The 19892-nt window shown below is 48.8% G+C and overlaps 1 protein-coding gene across 1 annotated transcript in view; it reads right to left on the bottom strand.

Annotated features, from left to right (window-relative positions):
* Positions 1-17222, bottom strand: part of ETS1 (ETS proto-oncogene 1, transcription factor) — a 78496-nt gene extending 61274 nt beyond the window's left edge. The window contains exons 1-3 of the mRNA XM_076358711.1: positions 17157-17222; positions 10374-10456; positions 8128-8272 (exon numbers count right to left, since the gene is read on the bottom strand). Of these exons, the coding sequence (XP_076214826.1) occupies positions 8128-8272; positions 10374-10445 (217 nt within the window). The 5' untranslated portion in view covers positions 10446-10456; positions 17157-17222. The remainder of the gene's footprint in view (positions 1-8127; positions 8273-10373; positions 10457-17156) is intronic.
* Positions 17223-19892: the final 2670 nt, after the last annotated feature.

The raw sequence follows: 19892 nt of genomic DNA, 5'->3' as shown, positions 1-19892 counted from the left end.
GCCTGCATATAAGCTCCTTGGACTGCATGGGACACAGGACAGTCCAATCCTCCTGGAGGTGTCTGTGTGTTAGAAATAACAAAAAAAAAAAAAAAAAAGCAGACCGTCCTAATACAACTTGCCCCTCTCCCCAAATGTCTGACAGCCTGGTTTCTCAGGCTGAAGTGATGCAAATGGCTCAGATAAGGTTCAGATAAAGTATCTGAGCTCTCAAGGGCTTATCTGAGCTGAACACCGACTCCAAAAATTCTGAAATTTGCCCTGTGGGACTATCTCCATAGAGCTCGATTTCCACCTGAAGCCTCGACCTCCAGAGGCTGCAGTAACAGCTACTGTTCAAATGCATTCTTGAGATAGCGGGGTGGGACGCGGCAGGTCTGCAGCTCCCCTATCATGCACTATCTGGGGATTTGCCTTCTGGTGGGAATGTTGCAAGAGCTGGGCTGATGGCTCAAGGAACCGGTGACGGCACCTTTCACCGCTAGCACTTGCATTGTAACAGATGAGGTAAAACCTTCTTCGGCCGCGTCAATGGAAAGATCACTTTCCCTTGGCTAAAAAGTGCTCCATGCTGGCTTTTCCTTTCAGCTGTGTTCCCTCTCAGTAATTGCTAGCAGAGCTTGTGGGAGAGCACTGGCTTAGAGTGCCGCGCCGTGAACTCCGTCACAGACGGTGTCAGCATGGGCATCATGCTAAGATTTGGGGTTTCCAAAGCAGCCTGGATGCAACATGGAGCTGGGTGCAAAACCCATCCAGGCTTCTCTGAAAATCTCAGCCTGGCAGGATGTAAAGGGAGTCAGCAATCGCGGCGAGGAGCTCCGATGAAACAGACCCAGGCTCACAGTAATGGACAATCTCTAATACTCATTTACAGTGATAAACATCCGTGCTTAGAGATCCAGCCTTTCTGAAACACAGATAGCTGCAGCGGTCTCAAAATGTGTGAGACCTGGTAGTGAGCATCCATTTATACTATGCAACTCAGACTGTGAAAAGAGCCAGGGGAAGTCCAAGGCCAGGCTTAGAGAGGGTAGATTGAGATCTCTTTGTAAAGTTGGTACAAAGGGCCCATTAGCTCACTGACACCTGGACTAGAGTTATTCTTTGTCCTGCAGGAGCATCAAGGGTCCCCTATCTTACAGCCAGATCCCATACACTGGGTGCTCTACAAACACAGGAGTAAAAGACAGCAGGAAGGATTCCTCCCTGAAGGGTTTGCAACCAAATAATCAGTAATCTAATCATTTATACACCTAATGGAAATCTGGCAAGGATGAAAAAAAGAGCTTTCTGAAAACCACTCAAAGCTCTGCAGAAATTACCCCCAAATCTCGCTGATTCAAGCAGAGAAAGATTTCCTCTCTGTAGAGGTTTGCAACCGTCAGGCAGAGTTCTCAGGCAAGAATAACTATGAAATTCTATAGGATGGCTCATAAACCATAGAAAAAAAGGTTTCATTTCCTACTAAAAAATTCCCAATGGCTCATTCCCAAAGGGCCTTCCGCATCGGCACTTCGCCCTGGCTAAAAACCAGGGACTGGGGGAAAACGCGTGGGCAGGCTACGGGCTCTCCGCAGCTCCCCAGCGCTCAGCTGTGTTGGCAGCACCAGGGTTAACCGCGACGGCGCCCTGTAATGCAATGATTTCTGGTTTATTTCAGCAGGGGAAGTGTGTCCCGGCCTGATTAGCCCAATGGTTTCCTCTTTTCCCATAACCTCCAGACCCCCATGGCCTAAGTGTTTACTTTCTGAAATAAAAAATCTGCTAGTGTTTTTCTTTTTTCGGGGCATGTGTATTTTGGGAGGATTCGGGGGGAGGAAAGTGGAGAGGGGGAGTTGAATGGGATGGGAGGCTTGCATACACCTCCCTTCTCTCTCCCACCCCTCACCCCCAGCTCCTTTCCAGCTGCAACCTCTGAGCTGAGACTTCTGGCTTCAATGTGAGAAAGAGAGAGAGAAAGGGAGAGAGAAACGTATTAATGAGAGAGTTCAGTCTCTTGCTTCAGCAGCTATAAACACAGTGAACATCTGGAGGGAGAGAGAGGTGCTTCATGCTGCCAGGAGCTGAAAGAAACAGGCTGTTTTCAGGGTCCCAGCCCCCTGCGCTCCCCACGTCCCCCTCTGCCTGCCCTGCACATACGCACGCTGCTCTCCTGGCATCACCCAGCCAGTCCTGTCCATCTGGAGAGAAAATAGTAGCTGGCCTCACTTATGTTGCCACCCCTGCTCCACGCCGGCGCAGCAAAGCCCACCTAGGTGCTGCTACAAGAAGGGCTGGCCACGTGCAACCCAAACCCTCTAGAGAGGGTGCTCTGCTGCCCGCTATCCCCAGAGGCAAGTGCTCGTGGGTCTGTAGGCAAAGGAGTTTGGGAAAGCTCAAAAAAAAAAAAGCAGCCGTGCTTTGCGTAGCCTGTCTGAAGCAAGTGTTTGATGGCACAAACACAGAGCCTCCTCCTCTGGAAAAAGAAACAGGTACAGCTACCTCACTCCACCCCTTCAGAGGGATCAATCCTACTCCAAGACCAACCCAAAATGAGACATCTTCTGCAGTCATCCTCAAGGCACCACAGAAGCCCTGGATAGGCTGTTCCTTAGTCCCTTTCCTCCTTGATTCTACATCAAGTTATTCCTTCCCCACCGCATACCAAAGCTGCCAGTCCTGCCGTTCATTTTTACAATGGTCCTGGTGCAGTGCACTAACTTGAGTTTTGCTTCTTGCGAAGCTCCCATCCCCCTGTTATACTGGAGGCCCTCAGCAAACCTGCAGGCATCACCCAAAAACCAAGCAACAACCTTTCGGCTTTCACCCAGCCTCATCCAGGGGACCAACGCCCCGTTCAGAGCACGATTCCTCCCTGCGCGGCAGCTGATCCCCAGCTGACGCCAGTCTGCAGCTCAAGTGGGAAAAGAGCTCAGCACTCATTCTCTGGTGATGACCCAACACGTAGGGAGCTCCCTTGGGTTTTGTCTTTGAGAGGCGAGACAGGGATTTTTCCAGAGTCAGGCGGGAAACAAATAGAAAAGTGAAAGCCTGGATTTTTGTCATTCTATTGCTTCAGCGCAAATAAACATCTCCAAGTGCTGACTTGCAGCAGGTTACAGCGGGGGATGCAGAGGGAGCATCACTAGGTATCAGAGGGTCGCCTGCATATCTTTTCCTCACCAGCGAAACAAAAAGGATCCACACAAATCAGACACTGAGTCCAGCTCTCACTGAAAAGCAAACCAGTAACTGCTCAGCATCCTTCACAGGGCCCTTGCAAAAGGGCCAGGAGAGTCTAAGACACCACAGGCAGCCCACAGCTCTGAAATTCATTCACAAGACATAGAGGGATCTTTTCTCTCCACTGACAGATTGGAGTAAGTGCTCTTAATGGAGAAAATTATGTGTGTCCTTCAACAAACCCCGAGCGCCCAAGTATAGTAGGTGTGGCATGCCTTTAACTGGAGCCAATGAAATGCCCAAAGACTGCCCGGAAGAAAAAGGGTCAAAGAAAAACCCATTCCAACCGGGCTATAAACAGTGTCAAACCCCAAGGCTTGCAAGAGGCTGCACCACCTCGCCAGCCAGAGGATGACAACAGAGCCCAGCAGAAAGGGCTCATTCATCCCCCGGGCTGGAGCGAACGGCCAGGGAGGGCTGCGGATCTGGGGGAACGACCGGCAACAGGTTGGGCAGAGGCAGTATTTTGTGCACGGCTTTTGCTGAGCCTTGGAATGAATTAGCGTCCATCACCTCGGCTCTCGCTCGTCCCTCCCCGTGGTGGCTCACCCCTTTCTTTCTCCCCCTGTTCTGTTTCCCTTCACCTTCCTCCACGTCCTCCCTTGCCCGCTCCTTGTTTATTAAGGAGGGAGAGGACAGACTGGCCAGTCCAGGAGAACTGCCTGAGAAGTCCTGCTAGGTCTCGCAGCAGCAAGCAGATGTGCATGCCCTGTGAAAAGACACCCATTCATCTCTGCGGAGAGCGTGCGGGGGAGGCAGCAGCAGCACAGGGGAGGGGGGAAGTGTTGGAGGAGGCTGAGAAAAGGAAGGAGGCCGCAGTTAAAAATAGGATAAAAGGACATGAAAAAAAAAGCAGATTTTTTTTTTTTTTTTTAAAAGCTTCACTCGGAAAATGTGCTGCAGCTGGAGAAGCCATCGGGCTGAGCCTGGTCAGCTTTCACCTTCCCCCCCCTTTCTCCTCCTCCCCAAGCCCCCTTCCTCCGAGCGTGGGCCTGGAAGACGGCCCAGAAACCGCTCACAGAAAGAGCTTTCCTCCGGGGATCTCCACCAGGGAAAGAGCAGGTCTCGCGGCGAAGGAGGGGGCAACGTGGGGGAAAGCAGGGAGAGTTCGCCACAGATGCAGGCAGTCCCCGTGGGACTCCTGCCTGCAGTCCAGGCTGAGCTGAGACCTGGGTTTGAAGGAAGATCACAGCCAGAGTTAACAGGGTGGGGGCAAAGGGAGGGCATCCCTGATTTGTCTGCGTGGGTGTGGGGCAATGCGACGTGCTGCAATGCATTGCTCCAGCTACAAGGGCTTTGCTTTCCTGCCAAACCCAGCACAACACTGCTATCGCCCAGGCTGCAGGGACCTGATGTCCATGAAGCACCAGGGGATCGGATGCAGGTTTGCTGCATTAGGACATGCCACTCCCAAAGCTAATAAACCCAAAATACTCTGGGCTGAGAGGTGGCACCAAGCTAATGTGGCCAGACAGCATCAGCCACAGACTGGCTAAGGCTGGTCTCTGCACCATGCCCTCCCACAGCACCGGCCTGAACCACGCTGGGTGTTGGGGATGAGCCTAAGGTGATGCCTTTTATTTGTGACAGTGTCTCCGTGCAAGAAGCCTGACTGAAATCAGCAGGATTGCTTTCATTAGCCTGGAAGCAGAGTCAGACCTGCAGCTCTAGTTTCTCCTCTAGAAAAGGCTTTCATTTCATTTCTTGCCTTGCAAAATCCCAAAGCCTATCCCATTTGCCACAGTGAAAGCAAGATCACTCCCCCAAGTGTTCCTGTAGTGTCCAAAAGGCTGGGAGCACCTTCAGTCCAAGCGTGCTAATTCAGCACAACAGTTGTAGAAACTTCTTCAGCCAGAGTCATTTCATCCATCGTTCGCCATTAACAAGAGTTTTATCTCCCCTATCACTAAGGAAAACATACCTGTTCAGAGTGGAAGGGGTTGCCAAAGTGGCCTTGGCTCAGAAAGGCAGCGCAGTCAGGACTATGCCCATACTGAAATTATAACACTGCTATCAAATCTTTTCCTCCATGCCAGTTTTGTGCCTAACCTTGTCTCAGCCAAAAAACGTTACCAGAGGGTAACATTAGGATACTACTACCTTAGGAATAAAACATACGGTGCTAAGTGTGGCTTTCGGCACCTTTTCAGCAACCCTGCCGCTTCGGGCAGACACATGGCACCCTGAATTTTGGGCTGCCAGATGGTTTGGCTAAGGTGCAATGGCCTCTTGCTCCTATTCCCACCTGTCCAAGGAGCAGAGCTACTTTTCGTAAACAGGGAGCAGCTCCCTTCTTGCTAGTTTTTTCCTACCACCTCTGGGATGTGCCCTTTGCTTGCTGTGCACCCAGTTTAGTTTGATTCTCTGGGCAGTAATAGTCCCAACATATGCACCACAGATTGTGGTAGCAAGCTAATAAATAAAACTGACTCTATACCGTTTCCAAATTTTTGCTTTTTAAACAAAAAAACAAAAAACACCACCACCCCTTCTTGTCTTTATCAATGAGCTAAATCCACATCAGGCTTTCCTTTATCCATATCACTGAATAATCTAATCGGACTTCAAGCACAATGTAAATAAACTCACCCAAGCTTCAAAGGCAAAATATCTTCTCTAAACGCAAGCAACTCTAAAACTTTTAGAAATGTTGTGGGTTTCTATTGCAAGAGGATATATTCACACTTGCATTTTCCTTGTTGACTTGTTTCTTTCACCAACAGCAAGACCATGAAAACCAAAATAGCCTCTAGTACACCAGAAGAATAGATGACAAATGGTTTTAATGCGCACCCGAAACACAAAGGAGAAATGAAAGACTGTTCCTAGCGGTATATACAAATGAGAGTTTCCTCTCATTTAAAATTAGCAACTGCTCTAGACTGAAGAAACAGCAGTATTAAAAAAAAAAAAAATCAGAGAAAGATTACCTTGCACTGCAACAGGAAGAACTGAAAAGTAATTCTTAGGTATTGCAAGAGAATCAGAGGCCTGTCCTACCCGTCCCAACGTACCGAAAGTTTGATCGAAACCTGTTAAAGACAATGACAGCTTTTTTTTTTTTTTTTTTACTGACTTCACTGGGGTTTGAACCAGGCTCCAGTCTCTGCAACAAGAAATTTCACAGACCCAGCATGGGGTAATGAAGATCTGGGTTGCAGATATGTTGGTCCCTGGAGAGAGCACTTTCACAGAAAAGGGGAGAGGGTAGGGAAAAAAACACAAAGAAAACTTTCCAGGCACAGATTTGCAAAATGTTTGAGTAAATCCAAATGCTGCAAGGGCAGATTTCATCAGAGCAGAGTTGACATCATGCTGAGAGAGGTCACCCACAGGAGTTGAGCAAATAGCTGAAATGAGAACGGCTGGGAGTAGGCAGCAGAGTTTTGCTCCAGCCACAGGCACAGCGCTCTGCGTCCATCTCCTGCTCGCACACAAGTGCTCACCAAAGGAGAAAAAAAAAAATTGAAATGCCTGAATATTTGCCAAGGAGAGATTTCAAACTGTACATTTGACTGCAACAGTCACTGGTTCTGCTGAACTCTTTAGCTGCAAAAAGTCTCTAAACATCAGGGCTTTTCCCCTCCCAAGGGGCCAATGTGCATAACTAACAAGCCGGGAACAAGTCACAGAAGACCAGCACATGCCATGCAAAAGCTTACATGGGATTTAAGTGCTTCACGATAGGCTTATGTGGGACTTAAGTGAAACATAAACTTCATATTGGCCCTTTGCAAAGGTCACATTCGTGCAACTTGAGCTCTTTCACTTAGTTCCTGCGGTTGGCCTGTGCCACGGCGTACCTGAGCCCTCTCCTCTGCCACAGCACAACAGGGCTTTTTGCTGACGCCTCGTCACCCGTCCCGCAGGCAGGAGGACCAACTGCCCGCCTGACATCTGCGCTGCCAGTTGGTTATACAAGAAGCAGCCCAAACTGCAAGCTCAGCTTGAAGATTCACGGGTTGAACAACGTGCGGGGCAAGAATTAGTCACCGGCGATTTTTTAACGACTTTCAAATTATGAATGCATTAGAGAAGGTGATCATCTAGTCCAAGTCAGTCAATTGCTTTAAGTGTGCAGCACATTGCAACCATGCAGCCCTGACAGCACAGCGTGACCACACATCTGTGGTTACCTGAAGATCATGCCACCACCCTCCCCAAGGAGCAAGGCAATGAGCTACAAGAGCAGGAGACCCAAAATTACTACCACAGTGGAATTAAAACTTAGGAGTCCCCAGCTCCTTGCAACCCTCCATGAAGGCCACTTTCCAAAGCCACCGGCAAGGTCATCAGTCCTGCCAACACCATGAGAAATGCTGAAGATGCAACCAGCAGGCTGGCAGGTCCACCTTGCCTACAGCATCCTCCTGGAGACCCCCATGACTGTCAAGACCCTAGGGAGCCTAGTTTAGGCTGCAGTCCCTAAATGCAAGGGAGGTGCACACAGGACATCAAAATCACCACCTGAAAGAGAAGACGGGTTCTCCCAGCCAGGCACCCACACCATGGCGGGGAAGAAGGAAGCTCCCATCCATCAGCATCGCTCCAACAGGAGGAGACTAATTAAACAAAGCGGGTTTAAGGTTTTTATCTGCTTTCTGGCTCCATCTCTACTGAGGGAGACCCTTGAGGGCCAGTAAGGCAGGTACCGACCTGGTGATGCTGTGGTAGGTGCCCTATGGCTGCATTAAGGGTAAAACACCCCAATAAATTAAGTCAGGACTGGGGCAGAAAGCAAATATAGAAGGAAGGAGACAAGGGGGACACGCTGGACAAGAAACAAGAGCATAGCGGGGCTTTAAAGGCTCGTCTTTTCACCTGGGCACGCCGCCAAGCCCCACGGCACAGGAGAGAAAGGCGCCATCCCGGTTCGCAAACCCCCCCCCCAAAATGGTGTCCTACCCGTGCTGTAGTGCTCCAGGCCGGTGGGCACTTCTTGCGTGGCAGGCTCGTCCCAGAGCGGGCAGCACGTCCTCGGCTGGCAGCAGGCGGACTGAAAGCCGCAGGTCACCCAGGGATCCTCGCAGGGGCCGGCGGCACCTTGCTTCTGGGAGCAGGAGAGGGAAAAGCGTCAGGGGAGCAGGACCCCGGAATTGCCGCCCTGTGCAAGGTGGCAGTGCACCTTCCCCCCCCCCCCCCCCCCCCCAAAATCAGGCACGAAGCCCAGGGTCAGCAGGGTTTGCTCAGAAGAAACAGTGTCATCCAAACTCACCTGGCTGAGGGGCAGCATGATGAGGCCAAAAAGGCCCTTTTTTAAACAAATGTGGGGGAAAAAAAAGAAGGCCTGCAGTGAGGCTGTGCTCAGCAAGATGGCGGCGGGGAGGGAGCTCTCCTCAGGGCCGGCAGTGGGGAGAACACCCTCCATGGGAGGGGGCTCGTTTCAGCTCCACCAGCTGGAACCATTTTTTTTCGGCAGCATGAGGCAGGAGGCCCCATAGCCCCCCCAAAAAATGGGGGGGGCCTGTGAGGAGGTGGAGACGCAGCGGCCCTGCCTGGGTCGCAGCCCTGGCACTATGGGGGAGCCCGGCCCCATGCTGGCAGGACCTGGGGCTAGCCATCATATTTATGTTCATATTCCTGTTTATATTGATATTATTTGTGATTATTATGCCTATATTTATGTTTATATTTGTGTTATTTGTAGTTATATTGGTGCTAGTCATATTTATGTGTCCATGGACATATATGTGTGTGTATACATACATGTGTATATACACGTGGCATGCACGCATGAAGTATATACACACGTGTATATTTATATAAACTTACGTATTATTACATATATATTACATAATATATTGTATTATTATATGCTTACACATAATACATTAAATATGTATATACATGTATGGATTATGTGTGATATAGGCATGTATATGTATATACCCACACGTATGTAATCCTAGGTTATAACTGTCATTATATATTACACGTTTGTTTTTATTGTATATAAAGTTATATTTATGCTTTGTAAGGAAAATATATATATTATATATACAAGCATATATAGGTATATGGAAATAATCCCAGGATATATTTTTCGTTTTATTTTATACATACCTATTTTATACATATATATTTATAAATATGTCTCTATATAGTGTATATGCATGTATATACCTTATATACATATTTACCGTATATACATACGTGTATATACATATATACCATATAATACATATATGGTACATATACGTGTATATCTCTGTATGAGAGGATAACAACATACATATAAATAAATTCAGGAAGAAGTAGTAGTATTAGTAGTATCATCATCATTATTATTATTATTATTATTATTATTATTATTATTATTATTATTATTATTTCCCTGCAGGGAAATAGTTTTTCTTTGTTTCCAATCAATATTTAAAAGCCAAATGCATGCTTGGAACCATTTAAAGGAAAAATATCGAGCTGTGCTAGAAATATTTCATGTGTCAGAGTGGTCTTTTCCTAATTTGGTGAAAATTTTGCTTTCTAGCAAGTCTTCTGGGCAGGCTGGTGTCCCAGCTCAGAGTTACAGCTTTCATCTGACCTTGTCTAGGATCTTTAACACTGGCCAGCATTTCTTTGGGCAAACATCTATTAATGTGATTTCTCTAAATAAGGGTCGAAGCACGGTCAAACCCACCCCATAGCTGCTGGCAGTCACCACGGGCATGCCCAGGATCACACTCTAATATATATCATACATAACCACCCATCAGCTGCACAGACAGAAAGGAGCTGGCTTGGAAGGGGGAGCACCAAAGTTGTGCAGAAACTCCAGCCAAACCAACCGAACCTTTTCCAACGCCTGATCTGCTTTGTGCTGATCCCACTGCGTTCATCCACGGCAGGTGAAGGTCAGCACGGGGAGCGGGGGCACCAGGACAATGGTTACCCTAACAATCCTCCTCCGAACACAAGCGCAGGAAATCCGATGCAGTGATCCTATTTCCAGTTGAGGTTTGCAAGCTCGAGAGGTTCAGATAAGCTCTGGGTAAACACTCAGCATTCGGACGCTGCTCTGAACTGCGTGAAACCTTGGAACGATTCGGCGGTCAACACCAAGCCGTGTCAGTGAATGGGATAGGCAAAGTCACAGCAACCAAAGAGAAAACCCGCTGCTAGGGATAGAAAAATAACCCAAACTCCTTCCTTACCATCACTCCAGGGCGAGCCAAAGGATAAGGGGCTGTGTTGCCGATGGTTGTGTCCATATAGTAACTCATCATCTCTGAGGTGCCTGCAGAAATGGAGATGGACATTAGATGCCCTGCTGCAGAAAGCATAAAAATTGACAGCATCAGCTAAACCTGTGCTTTCTCACAGCCATATAAAGCCAGGACCAGACTATCATCTTAATGAGTTTAAGCTGGAAAAGTTAAGAGGAAAAATATCTGTATTAATAGCAGATATTGTGATTAGATGTGTTGTATCAACAATGCAAACACACGGATCCATTAGTGTAAACTGGTGAGAGCCTGACAATGGTGAATGAATTATCACCTGGAAGCTGATGGAGCTACTCTAAGGGAAGATGAGATCATATTTCCTTTGCTGTAGAATCGGAGGGAAATTGTTGCCAATTTTTTTTCTTTTGACAAAAAAAAAAAAAGCCGGTTTGTTGAGATCAACACCTTTCCTGTAAAAGTTTCTTCAAAAACAATGTTTCACAAAGAACTTCATTGTTTTCAAGAGACATCTTCTGTTTTCCTGCATTAGCTTACGTCCCCCTTGCTAAAGCTCTCCCTTGCATTGCTGGGACTTCTATTCCTGAGTAATTTGGAGCGCCCTAAATATCCATCTCAGCCCACAGGAGCATGTCACAGTTTCACGTGTCATTCCTAGCATGAGATGTACTCCTCTGAGCAAGTCCTTCTACCAGTGCTGTTCGTTAGATGTGATTTTTAATCATCGATTAGCCCATTTGTGTAGCTGAGGTGAAGGAGCTGCCATCTGGCTCTGTGTTTCTCCCCCTCTCCTTTAATTGCACAGCGGAAAACGCAGGGCCAATGCACTTTCTGTGTTTTGGGGAATATGACTTAAAGGTGCTGGGAGGAAAGAGTAAAGGGGGAGTAGCCTGGGCTCGGAAGGGCTCACTCAGGCAGGACATGACTTGGAGCCAAGGGGAATGGCTATTTTCATCATAGAGCCATCCGAGAGACGGAAGAGCTGCCACTGCTTTAACCTCTCTGAGGACACGGCAGCTCCGGCTCCTCTGAAATACCTCCCTTTTGATTTCTGCAGACCTCCTGCGCTACCGACTGTAACCGCTGCAGATGCAAACACTTGTCTGAGTCGTTTTCTAGACAGAGCCAGCGCAACCATGTTACCTTCAGCCTCCGCTTCTGCACTGCACCCACAAATAGCTCCCGGAGGCACTGGGACCCGCTCCCAGCCTCCCCTCCGCTTCTTCCCTGCTCACGGGGCCGGGGGCTTCGCTGCTGCCGGGGGCCAGCCAGCCGTTAGCAAACATCCAGGCAAAGGGCAGAGCTTGCTTCAGCTGTGCCTCACTCACTGCTTCAGCAAACAGGGACTCCAGATAGCGTCTCCCACCGCGCTCTGTGACTAATGGCCAAATGTGAAACACCTGCATGTGTATGCGTATTAAATTATTATCATCATTTCCTGCTTGTTATTGCTAACTTTTGCTCTAACACCAGTATTATTTTTTTTTAAACTTCTCTTTTTAATTCACAAAACTGAAAGAACAACGAGCCTATTTCTCTTTGCGCCTAGAGCAACCCAAAAACACACATATTGCAAGTTACTGTGGCTGAGAAGCCTTAACTAATCTCAGCATCTGTGCACACCCTACCAGCCTGCTCTAGCTAGGCGTTAAAACACGTTTGCTTAAATCTCACTGCAGCTGGGTCAGCCTGCAGCTGGGTAAAACAAAGAAGGTGCGTGGAACCCATTTCTGCAACTCAGCTAATGAAGGGCAAGGTGCTCAGTCCCACCTGTCCCCTGATCCTGACCTTAAACAAGTGTAAACCGTCTCACGTAAACATGAGCTGATCTCCCTCTTGCTCTAGAGTAAAGACTAATGCTGCCAAACTGTACCGAAGCAAGACAGACACTGCAAAATGGAGACAAAGAAATCTCCAGGCTGATTCACCTATTTCAATGACACACTCGTGTCTGAGAGTAAGGAGTTACAGCGTTAAAACAGCAGTCCCCGTGAGCAGCTCTTTCTCCTGCTTTGCAGCTTGTGCAATAAGCAGTTGGGGTTTGAGGGTTTTTTTGTTCCTTTGATCAAGACACCTAAGTCGCACCGGTTCTCGAGAACTGCTTTCATGCCTCGCTGAATGTCGTTTGCATCTTTCTCAGGATGCCGTTGCCAGCTGAACCTTCCAGCAAAGTACCACACGTTGATGCTCGAAGCAGCATGAGCTTCGGTCACAGGAGAAGCACTAAACCCATCCTGACACCCAGGACAAGGCTTCATGCAATAAAGAATATCAATAAGATTGCTGGGGCTGTAAAGCAGCACCGGCAACCCCCTCCTGAGCCCCGGACTGGAAAAGGGGAGTTATCATCTCTAGACAGCAGCTCCAACAGATTTATAGCAAGGGCAGTTTGCTTTTCGGTTTCTCTTCCCCTGCAAGGTGTACCGTTTAAAAGCACAAGTGGGGGTCAGAAACACAATGCAAACCTCAGCAACCATTTGCACCCCCATCCCTGTCTGTTCAAGACAAGTCCAACTTAAATGCAAGTTAAATCAGCCCCCCAACCTGATGCAGATTTTGTGGGTGATAACAGTTAAACGACAGAGGGACGCAGGCTTTCGGCTGCGAAAAGGACCTGGAAGACAAGCCCTGCTAGAAAAAGGCAGGTGAGCAGATTCTGTGCACAAAATAATTGTGCTCTGGAAAAACAGGTATGCGAGGCCAGCAACAGGAGGCAAGATGACAGCAGAAAGGGAGCTCTGGAGTGCTTTGTCCAGGCTAATTTTAACAGAACTTCCACCACTTCCCATAGGAAACTACTTCACAGCCCAATACATCTCTCACTGTCAGCAAGTTTCCCTGATGTCTGAGCGATATTTTTCTTCTCTTTAGCTTCCTCTAATAAGAGCCTAAATAGTTCCTCTCCTCCCCTTGGACGCCATTAGATAGCTTTAATGACTGCTCAGGAGCTTGCAGCTGAACTAAATTCAATGATAGCGCTCTTCGTGGCAGGTAACTTGGCCGATATTAAGGAAATCACTGCAGATTTACACCAAGATAATCAAGATCCACAGCTTGCTGAGAGCTGTTAATAAATAGAGGGGAATCAGAGCCATTTGGTAGAATCCTTAATGACTTAACAGCTTGACTTCAGTCTTATTGTTTGCTCTTATTATTCCTGTCTTATTGTGAAAACATGTGTGGCAGAAACAGCATTTATTTTGGGACTTGATCAAGTACCAGCCAAACCTATTAGACTCTTGGGTCATTTCTAAACTAAATTAAAATTTTAATTTCATTTCAACATCCATCCCTCCTCTTTTACGTGAGTTTTTTTTTAAAACAAATTACCAAGCTTAGTTTAAAAAGGGAAAAGCTGTTTGTTCTCGTGATCAAGAGACACACCCATGCAGAAGTTAGGAAGGAGTTAAAAATGTATATGAAAACAAAGTGAACTTTGTCTATTGGATGTATGAAGACCCTTTACAATATTCCCATATAATGTCTAATATTATATTGTTTTAAGGATGGGGAAAGGGAGGCAGAGTGAGACCACAGTGACTTTCCCGTGGCAGAGTCAAGACCAGCAGCTCCCATCTCTGTTCCCCGGTTTAGTGCTCTCTGCATGGGTCTCCCCTGTCTCTTGTAAAATCCTCTGGCCCAGATTGCTCCCCAATTTCCGAGTTGCAGGAAACCTCAGCTTCTGCCCATCCCACATCCCTCAGCCCCAGGCTGGCAACCCAGTAAAGGTGTCGCTGAAGGGTGGCACAACTGGGACAGCTGCAGAACAGTGTTCGGGCGCTTTTCTCCATCCCAATAAACCAATAAGATTCCCTTTCCATGGGGTTAGGTGGGAAGCCAGGAGGATGGGGCAGCATCAGCAACCCCGTCAAAATATTTCTAACTTCAAGAACGTGAATGAAGACTTTAAAAATGAGAAGCAGCACCTTCAACGCGACCATCCTGCATGGGCTGCTGCGCTGGCAGCTCGCTGACCCAAAGCTGCTTGGTGATAGCCATTTTATTTTTGCACCAAGTAATAATTTATCATCTTTGAGGGGGTGGGGAAAATAGCTCGTGGAAATGACATTCTTCCGCAAGGCTTTAACCCTTGAAATCCTGGCACTTTCCAGGCCGCCTGCCAATTCAATTCTCAGGGGAAAGAGTGTTTGTTGATTTGTTGGCATGTTAAAAACCTCATTCAATTCATCAAACCCTGGCACCAGCTTAAAATAAAAGGAGCATCCTTAATGCAGGGATACGAGCAATAGAAATGAGCATGTTTCTCTTGCTGCCTATTTACAAACCATGCTTTTTAACAGAGCGGCCACCTCCTGTCTCCGTTTCATATCAGTGGATCCCACATTTGTTATGATTTTAAAACTTTGCAGTGTTCTCAAAGATAATACCTGATTTACTGAAGGGAAACCGGGCAGGGCAGTAAATAATGATGCTATGGTAAATAGAGCAATATAGCAATTGCCCTTCTGCACCCTCTGTAAATACTCCAAGAGATTAAACGACTTGGCTAAGGTCATACGGAGAAAGTGAGGGTGAGAGGCTGAGTATCTGAGCCCCTGAGCCACTATCTTAACTACACAGCGGTGATTGCAGTCAGATTAGCTTTGCCATAAGAAGGTTGTCCGCGCTGTTTCTGGGGACGATGCGGCTAGCAGGGGCAGGGGGGGCTGCCTGTCAGCACATCACTTTCTGCTTTAATGCTGTGCTTTTTTTTTTCTCAGTAGCTGTCAGATCTGAAAGAGATATGATGGTACCTTAAGAGCCTTCCCATCTGGCTGGACAAACTCTAGCTGGGATGGATGACAGCGGTCGTGAGATAGTGCCGGGACAGTTTGGACCAGTCTCATATACACATGCGCCCACGAGCCCTTGTTCTCTGTGCTGGGTAGTAAACTGCTTTCCGCTTTAGACTTCTCCTTTACCCTGCTCATTCGCCTATTACTCAGCTGCTATTTTATAATTAAGCTAAAATAATGCCACCGTCAACAGCACCACCAAATCTATAGCAAGCTGACAGCGCAGGTCGTGGCAAGGAGAGGGGTTTAGGTGGGATACTAAACCAGAGAGGCTGTTGCCATTAAATCATGCTGCTCTCCCTTGGATCGTAACAGCTACTTGCAATTGCAGGAAGATGTGAATGGGTGGGGGGGTTAATTAGGTCATCTGTTATTTCACTCACAAATTTCCCTCCGTGAAATAGTAGACTTCCAGCACAACGTCACGGGCCAGATCCTCAGCTGGGGCAAAGCAAAGGGGGAAAGAACCGGATAAGTTTTCTGCAGTTCAGCGAGGGATCCTCTGCACCAGGGGAGGATCTGGCCCTGCAAGGAGCATGCGTTCCCCATCTCAGACAGCCCAGTCTGCCCCGTGGCAAAGGGGTCTTGGTTAGGGACTGAAGGCCCAGCTGTAAGTCTGTGTTTTGCTCCAGACTCCCGGTACGACCCGCAGCAGGACGCTTGGGACCAGCCTGCCCAGATCTGCTGGTGCTTTGAAAATCCCACTAAGCACCTCTCTTCATTAAGTGTCCAAACCTCTTTAGAAAGTTAGGTTACCTTTCGTTTCTCTGTGCCTCAACTTGCCAGAAGTTGGAGGAAAATAGCACTGGGGTGTTTTCTGATTTGGAGGTGCGCGTGGTACCCCAAGCTCAGCGGTGAAGTCCCAATGCACAAAATGCACGGCGGGCTTCCACAAAAATCCTGGCCGCTGGGCGAGCGGTGCCATTCCCTGCTGCCCAAGGTGAAAATGTCTGGGTAGCCCAAAATATCTAGCTTGCCAGAAAATTGTTTACACGACAGGCAGGGGCGAGCTTTAAAAACCAGCCGAATTAGAGGCAGCATGAATAGCCCGTAAGCAGGAAACTGCTCTGGACAGAGCCCACAGCCCCCAAAGGTGTCAGTTGACAGCACAGGATGGGAAGTTGATGGTAACTGTAATACCAAATGAGTGGCCACATGCAAAGCAATGATTTAGAGACTAATGAGAAGGGGGAAGGCCTTGGCTTGTGCTCCTCAGGGACTCGTAACTCCCACTGGCTCTTTCTGGCTGGGTGAGGGGTGCAGGACTGTGCCCTTCCCAAAGAATGGCAGCGGCACGGCAGCACATCCCTGCGGCTGTCGCACTCAGGGCTCCAATTCCTCCCGAAAGCAAACGCTGGCACCTGTGGCACTTTCTGCCCTTTGGGGGATGGCATTGCTATCGAAAACATGCGGAGGTGCGGCAGCGAACCCCTTACAAGCATCCCTCCAAAGACAGGAATCAGCCCCGGTCTGAGGGGGTTCGCTCCTTGTCTGTCTGTCTGTCTGTGCGCAGGGCTGGAGGGAGTCGAGTGAGCATCCGACCCCGGGCACTTCGCCTCTCCCCCTGCCTCGCAACAAAAACAAACAACCCCCCATCCAAACCAAAATGCAACTCGAAACATAAAAGGAATTGCAAATTTAATCCACTGTAATAATGCCAAGGCGCAGCCTTCTACCTAGACGAGGAAAATAATAATGTTCTCCTAAACATACATATAAAATTTATATACTCTATATAAAAAAAAAGGGATTTTTAAAGGGAAGCATCAGCTCAGACATTCTATAAGATCCCGCAGTACTGTTAGCAAACACATGAATCAGTTACTGGGTGAAACTGGAAATGGAGAGAGTAAAAGTACATCACCAACAAAACAAATCTTAGATGTCCTGAAAATGAACACAGGTACCTACAACCCACAAAAGAGTTTCAAGCGACTCTCTCCCCACCACCACTTACTACTTAGCTGAAAGACCAGGGGAAAAGCTTATGTCCTCCACGGCTTCCCACACTTGTTTCCGATCTCTTTCCAACTACCTGGTGCTATCCTCTGCGCTGGAGCTGGAGAGGATGGAAATACCATAGTGTTTGCAGCAGGGCCGCCTATTCAAAGGGAGGGGGAGTGGTCAGCCCCGCAACCAGGGCGGTGGGAAAGGCGAGTTCCACGCCGCTCACGCTCCGGCGGCCACCGCCAGCCAGGAAAAAGCCACCTCTGGCAGATGTCACGCCGGTGGGGGAAAAAAAAGAAAAAGACGTTGGTTGGAGGTGGTCATGGGGGGCAGCCTCCTGCCAGCCCCCCCCCCCCGGTGCGGGGTGCCGGGCTGCAGTGGTGGCCTTTGGGTCCGCGCTGCTCCTGCATCCTGTAAAGCGATCCGAGGGCTCCAGCCTGCTTTGCAGTTGTTACCTGGGCCCCCCAAAGTCCCTGTGAAGTGGAGCTTATTCTTGCACGGCACGAAAAAAAAGGCACGTAGAGCACGACCAGGGTGAGGTTTATCCAGCCCCGGTCCCCGAACCTCAGCTCAGCTGCTGCCTCTGCCTGGAGGTGCCTAATGGCAGAAACTGCTCTTTCTGCCTAAAAGGTCCCCTGGGCACCTCCAGCTTTCCTGCTCCTGTGTATACCCCGGGGCAGCGCTGGCTCCAGAGTGCTGTGCTTTCTGGTGCCTGCCTTACCCCCAAGACTGGGCAGGATCCAGCCATCAGTCTCCCCTGCTGCTGCGGACACAGCCTGGTAGCATGCCCCAAAACCCCTTCGCACGTGCCTCTGGTACTAGGCATGCCAAAAAAAAAGCCATGCTAGCTGCTGCTTGCTTTTAAAGGCATAAAGGTTGAAGTAATCTCCCCTTACATATGGCACCAGAGAGGGGAGACGCTCGGGCAGCACTGGGAGACGCTGGTTTATCCCCCTCCTTTGATAGAGGTGGATGGTCCCAACCTGCATCACCCCAAAGACTGCTTTTAACGCAGATGCTAAAGGAGGCCAGGGGATCTCCGGAGAGAAGGCGGCTGCCGGGATGAGAAGGGCGGGCGAGTGTTTTCCCGGCTGGGCAGGAAAAGGGAGGGGGGCAGAAACACAGGTTGCAGCGGGCTCACTCCAAAAACCTCGGTGTAAATTTCCCGCTCTGCTCTGGGAGAGCAGGACCTGGGGCTGCCCTCTCCTAACGCCTCTGCCTCCCCCTGCCCGGCCTGCCCGACCCTCGCAGCCTGGCCAGGGACCTCCAAAGCCCCAGTGCTACCCCCAGATCCTGGATGCAGGAGGACGTGCCCATCCTGCCTCTCCTGCTCTCACTCTCCAGCCAGCAAAGCTGCCTTTTCCTCCAGGAGAGGGCTCCAGGCTGAAAATCCTCTCCCACTCCAGCACAGATCGCCGTCACGCCGCCTTCGTGAGCAACCGCTCCAGCTGAGCCCCTGCCAGCAGCCCCAGGAGCGGGGCAAAGCCCAAACACCAAGGGTTAGATATGTGCTGTTCTGGGACATTTTGTTTATGGGCAAACTGGGGGGCTGGGAACAGCTGCTCTGATTTTTCCTAGAAATCCTAATAGCGAACTGTAATATAAAAACAGCAAAAAAGAGGACACTGCCATGGGACTCAGCCCTTAGTGCCTCAATGCACTGACGCCGTAATATTCTGCTTGCCAGAATATTTGCAGAAGTGGCTGGTTTTCAGGGAAGTTTGCAGCATCCTCACAATAAAAAAATGCTGCGTGTACATCTAAGTACTGTCACTAAAAATCCGGGCTGAACCACTGATCAGTCTGGGGAGAGAAATAACTCCTGAGGACGCCCTTTCCCAGTCCAAAAATGGGTATTTTGGATACTCCCAGATAAGTGGACATTTGCAAAGTGCAGACCGAAACTGTATTTGCTATCACATGGATAATTTCTGCCTGCACAGGGCTTCTGTGGCATCTACTGCTGCCAAATGCTTCCCAGAGAAATCAAACATGCAAAACCGTAGTGTTCACAGCCATGAAGGACTCCCCTGTTCTTCACCCCCCCAACCCAGGAGATTGCTCAAATGCACATAGTGACAAATAACAAAACCCCCCAATATTTATGCACATAAAACTATTAACAGGTCCTCCGAGGATTTTCTCGAGCTCCTAAGAATGAATCTCTGCTTTAGCCATTGCCTTAACTTAGAAACACACAGCTACAGGTGGCCCGAATAAAAGTTACCTGTTGAACTTGCAGCCGTAAGGCACAGATCGCTCTTGTAGCTATTTTAACGCAGGAAATTATTTACAGGGTTCCCATCTTCTCAGGAAGGTTTCCAGCCTCCTGGGCTTTGGTACAAAGGCTCAGTCACGTCTGAGCGCCAAAGGAGTGGAATGCATCCAGCAATCAATTTTTATCTGGGCAACTCATCCCAAGGCTGCAGGATAACCTCGCTGGCAGCTGCAAACAAGATGTCTTTCCCTGGGCTGGATGCTTTGCTCTGCAGCAGACGGTTCTTCCGATACAGTAATCTATATATTAATAGCCTCTGTATTATGGCTGTCCAATCGACTGTGTGTCTGCAAAATGGAGAGGCTTCTGGTTTCAGCTGTTTCTTAGAAGGCAGCGCGGTGTCTGCTGCGCGCAGATCACCTCGCTCAGCTTGCACATGGTCGCCTGGTTTCAGGGTCACCGCTGCCACATCAGTCACCTAAGCCAGTTGCTTCAGCTCGCAACAAAAAGTTGGGTTAAATTTCGGGT

This window comes from Aptenodytes patagonicus, chromosome 23, assembly GCF_965638725.1.
Source record: "Aptenodytes patagonicus chromosome 23, bAptPat1.pri.cur, whole genome shotgun sequence".
Classification (NCBI taxonomy): domain Eukaryota; kingdom Metazoa; phylum Chordata; class Aves; order Sphenisciformes; family Spheniscidae; genus Aptenodytes; species Aptenodytes patagonicus.
Note: the sequence above shows the minus strand (reverse complement) of the source record. Positions and strands in the feature narration are given on the sequence as shown.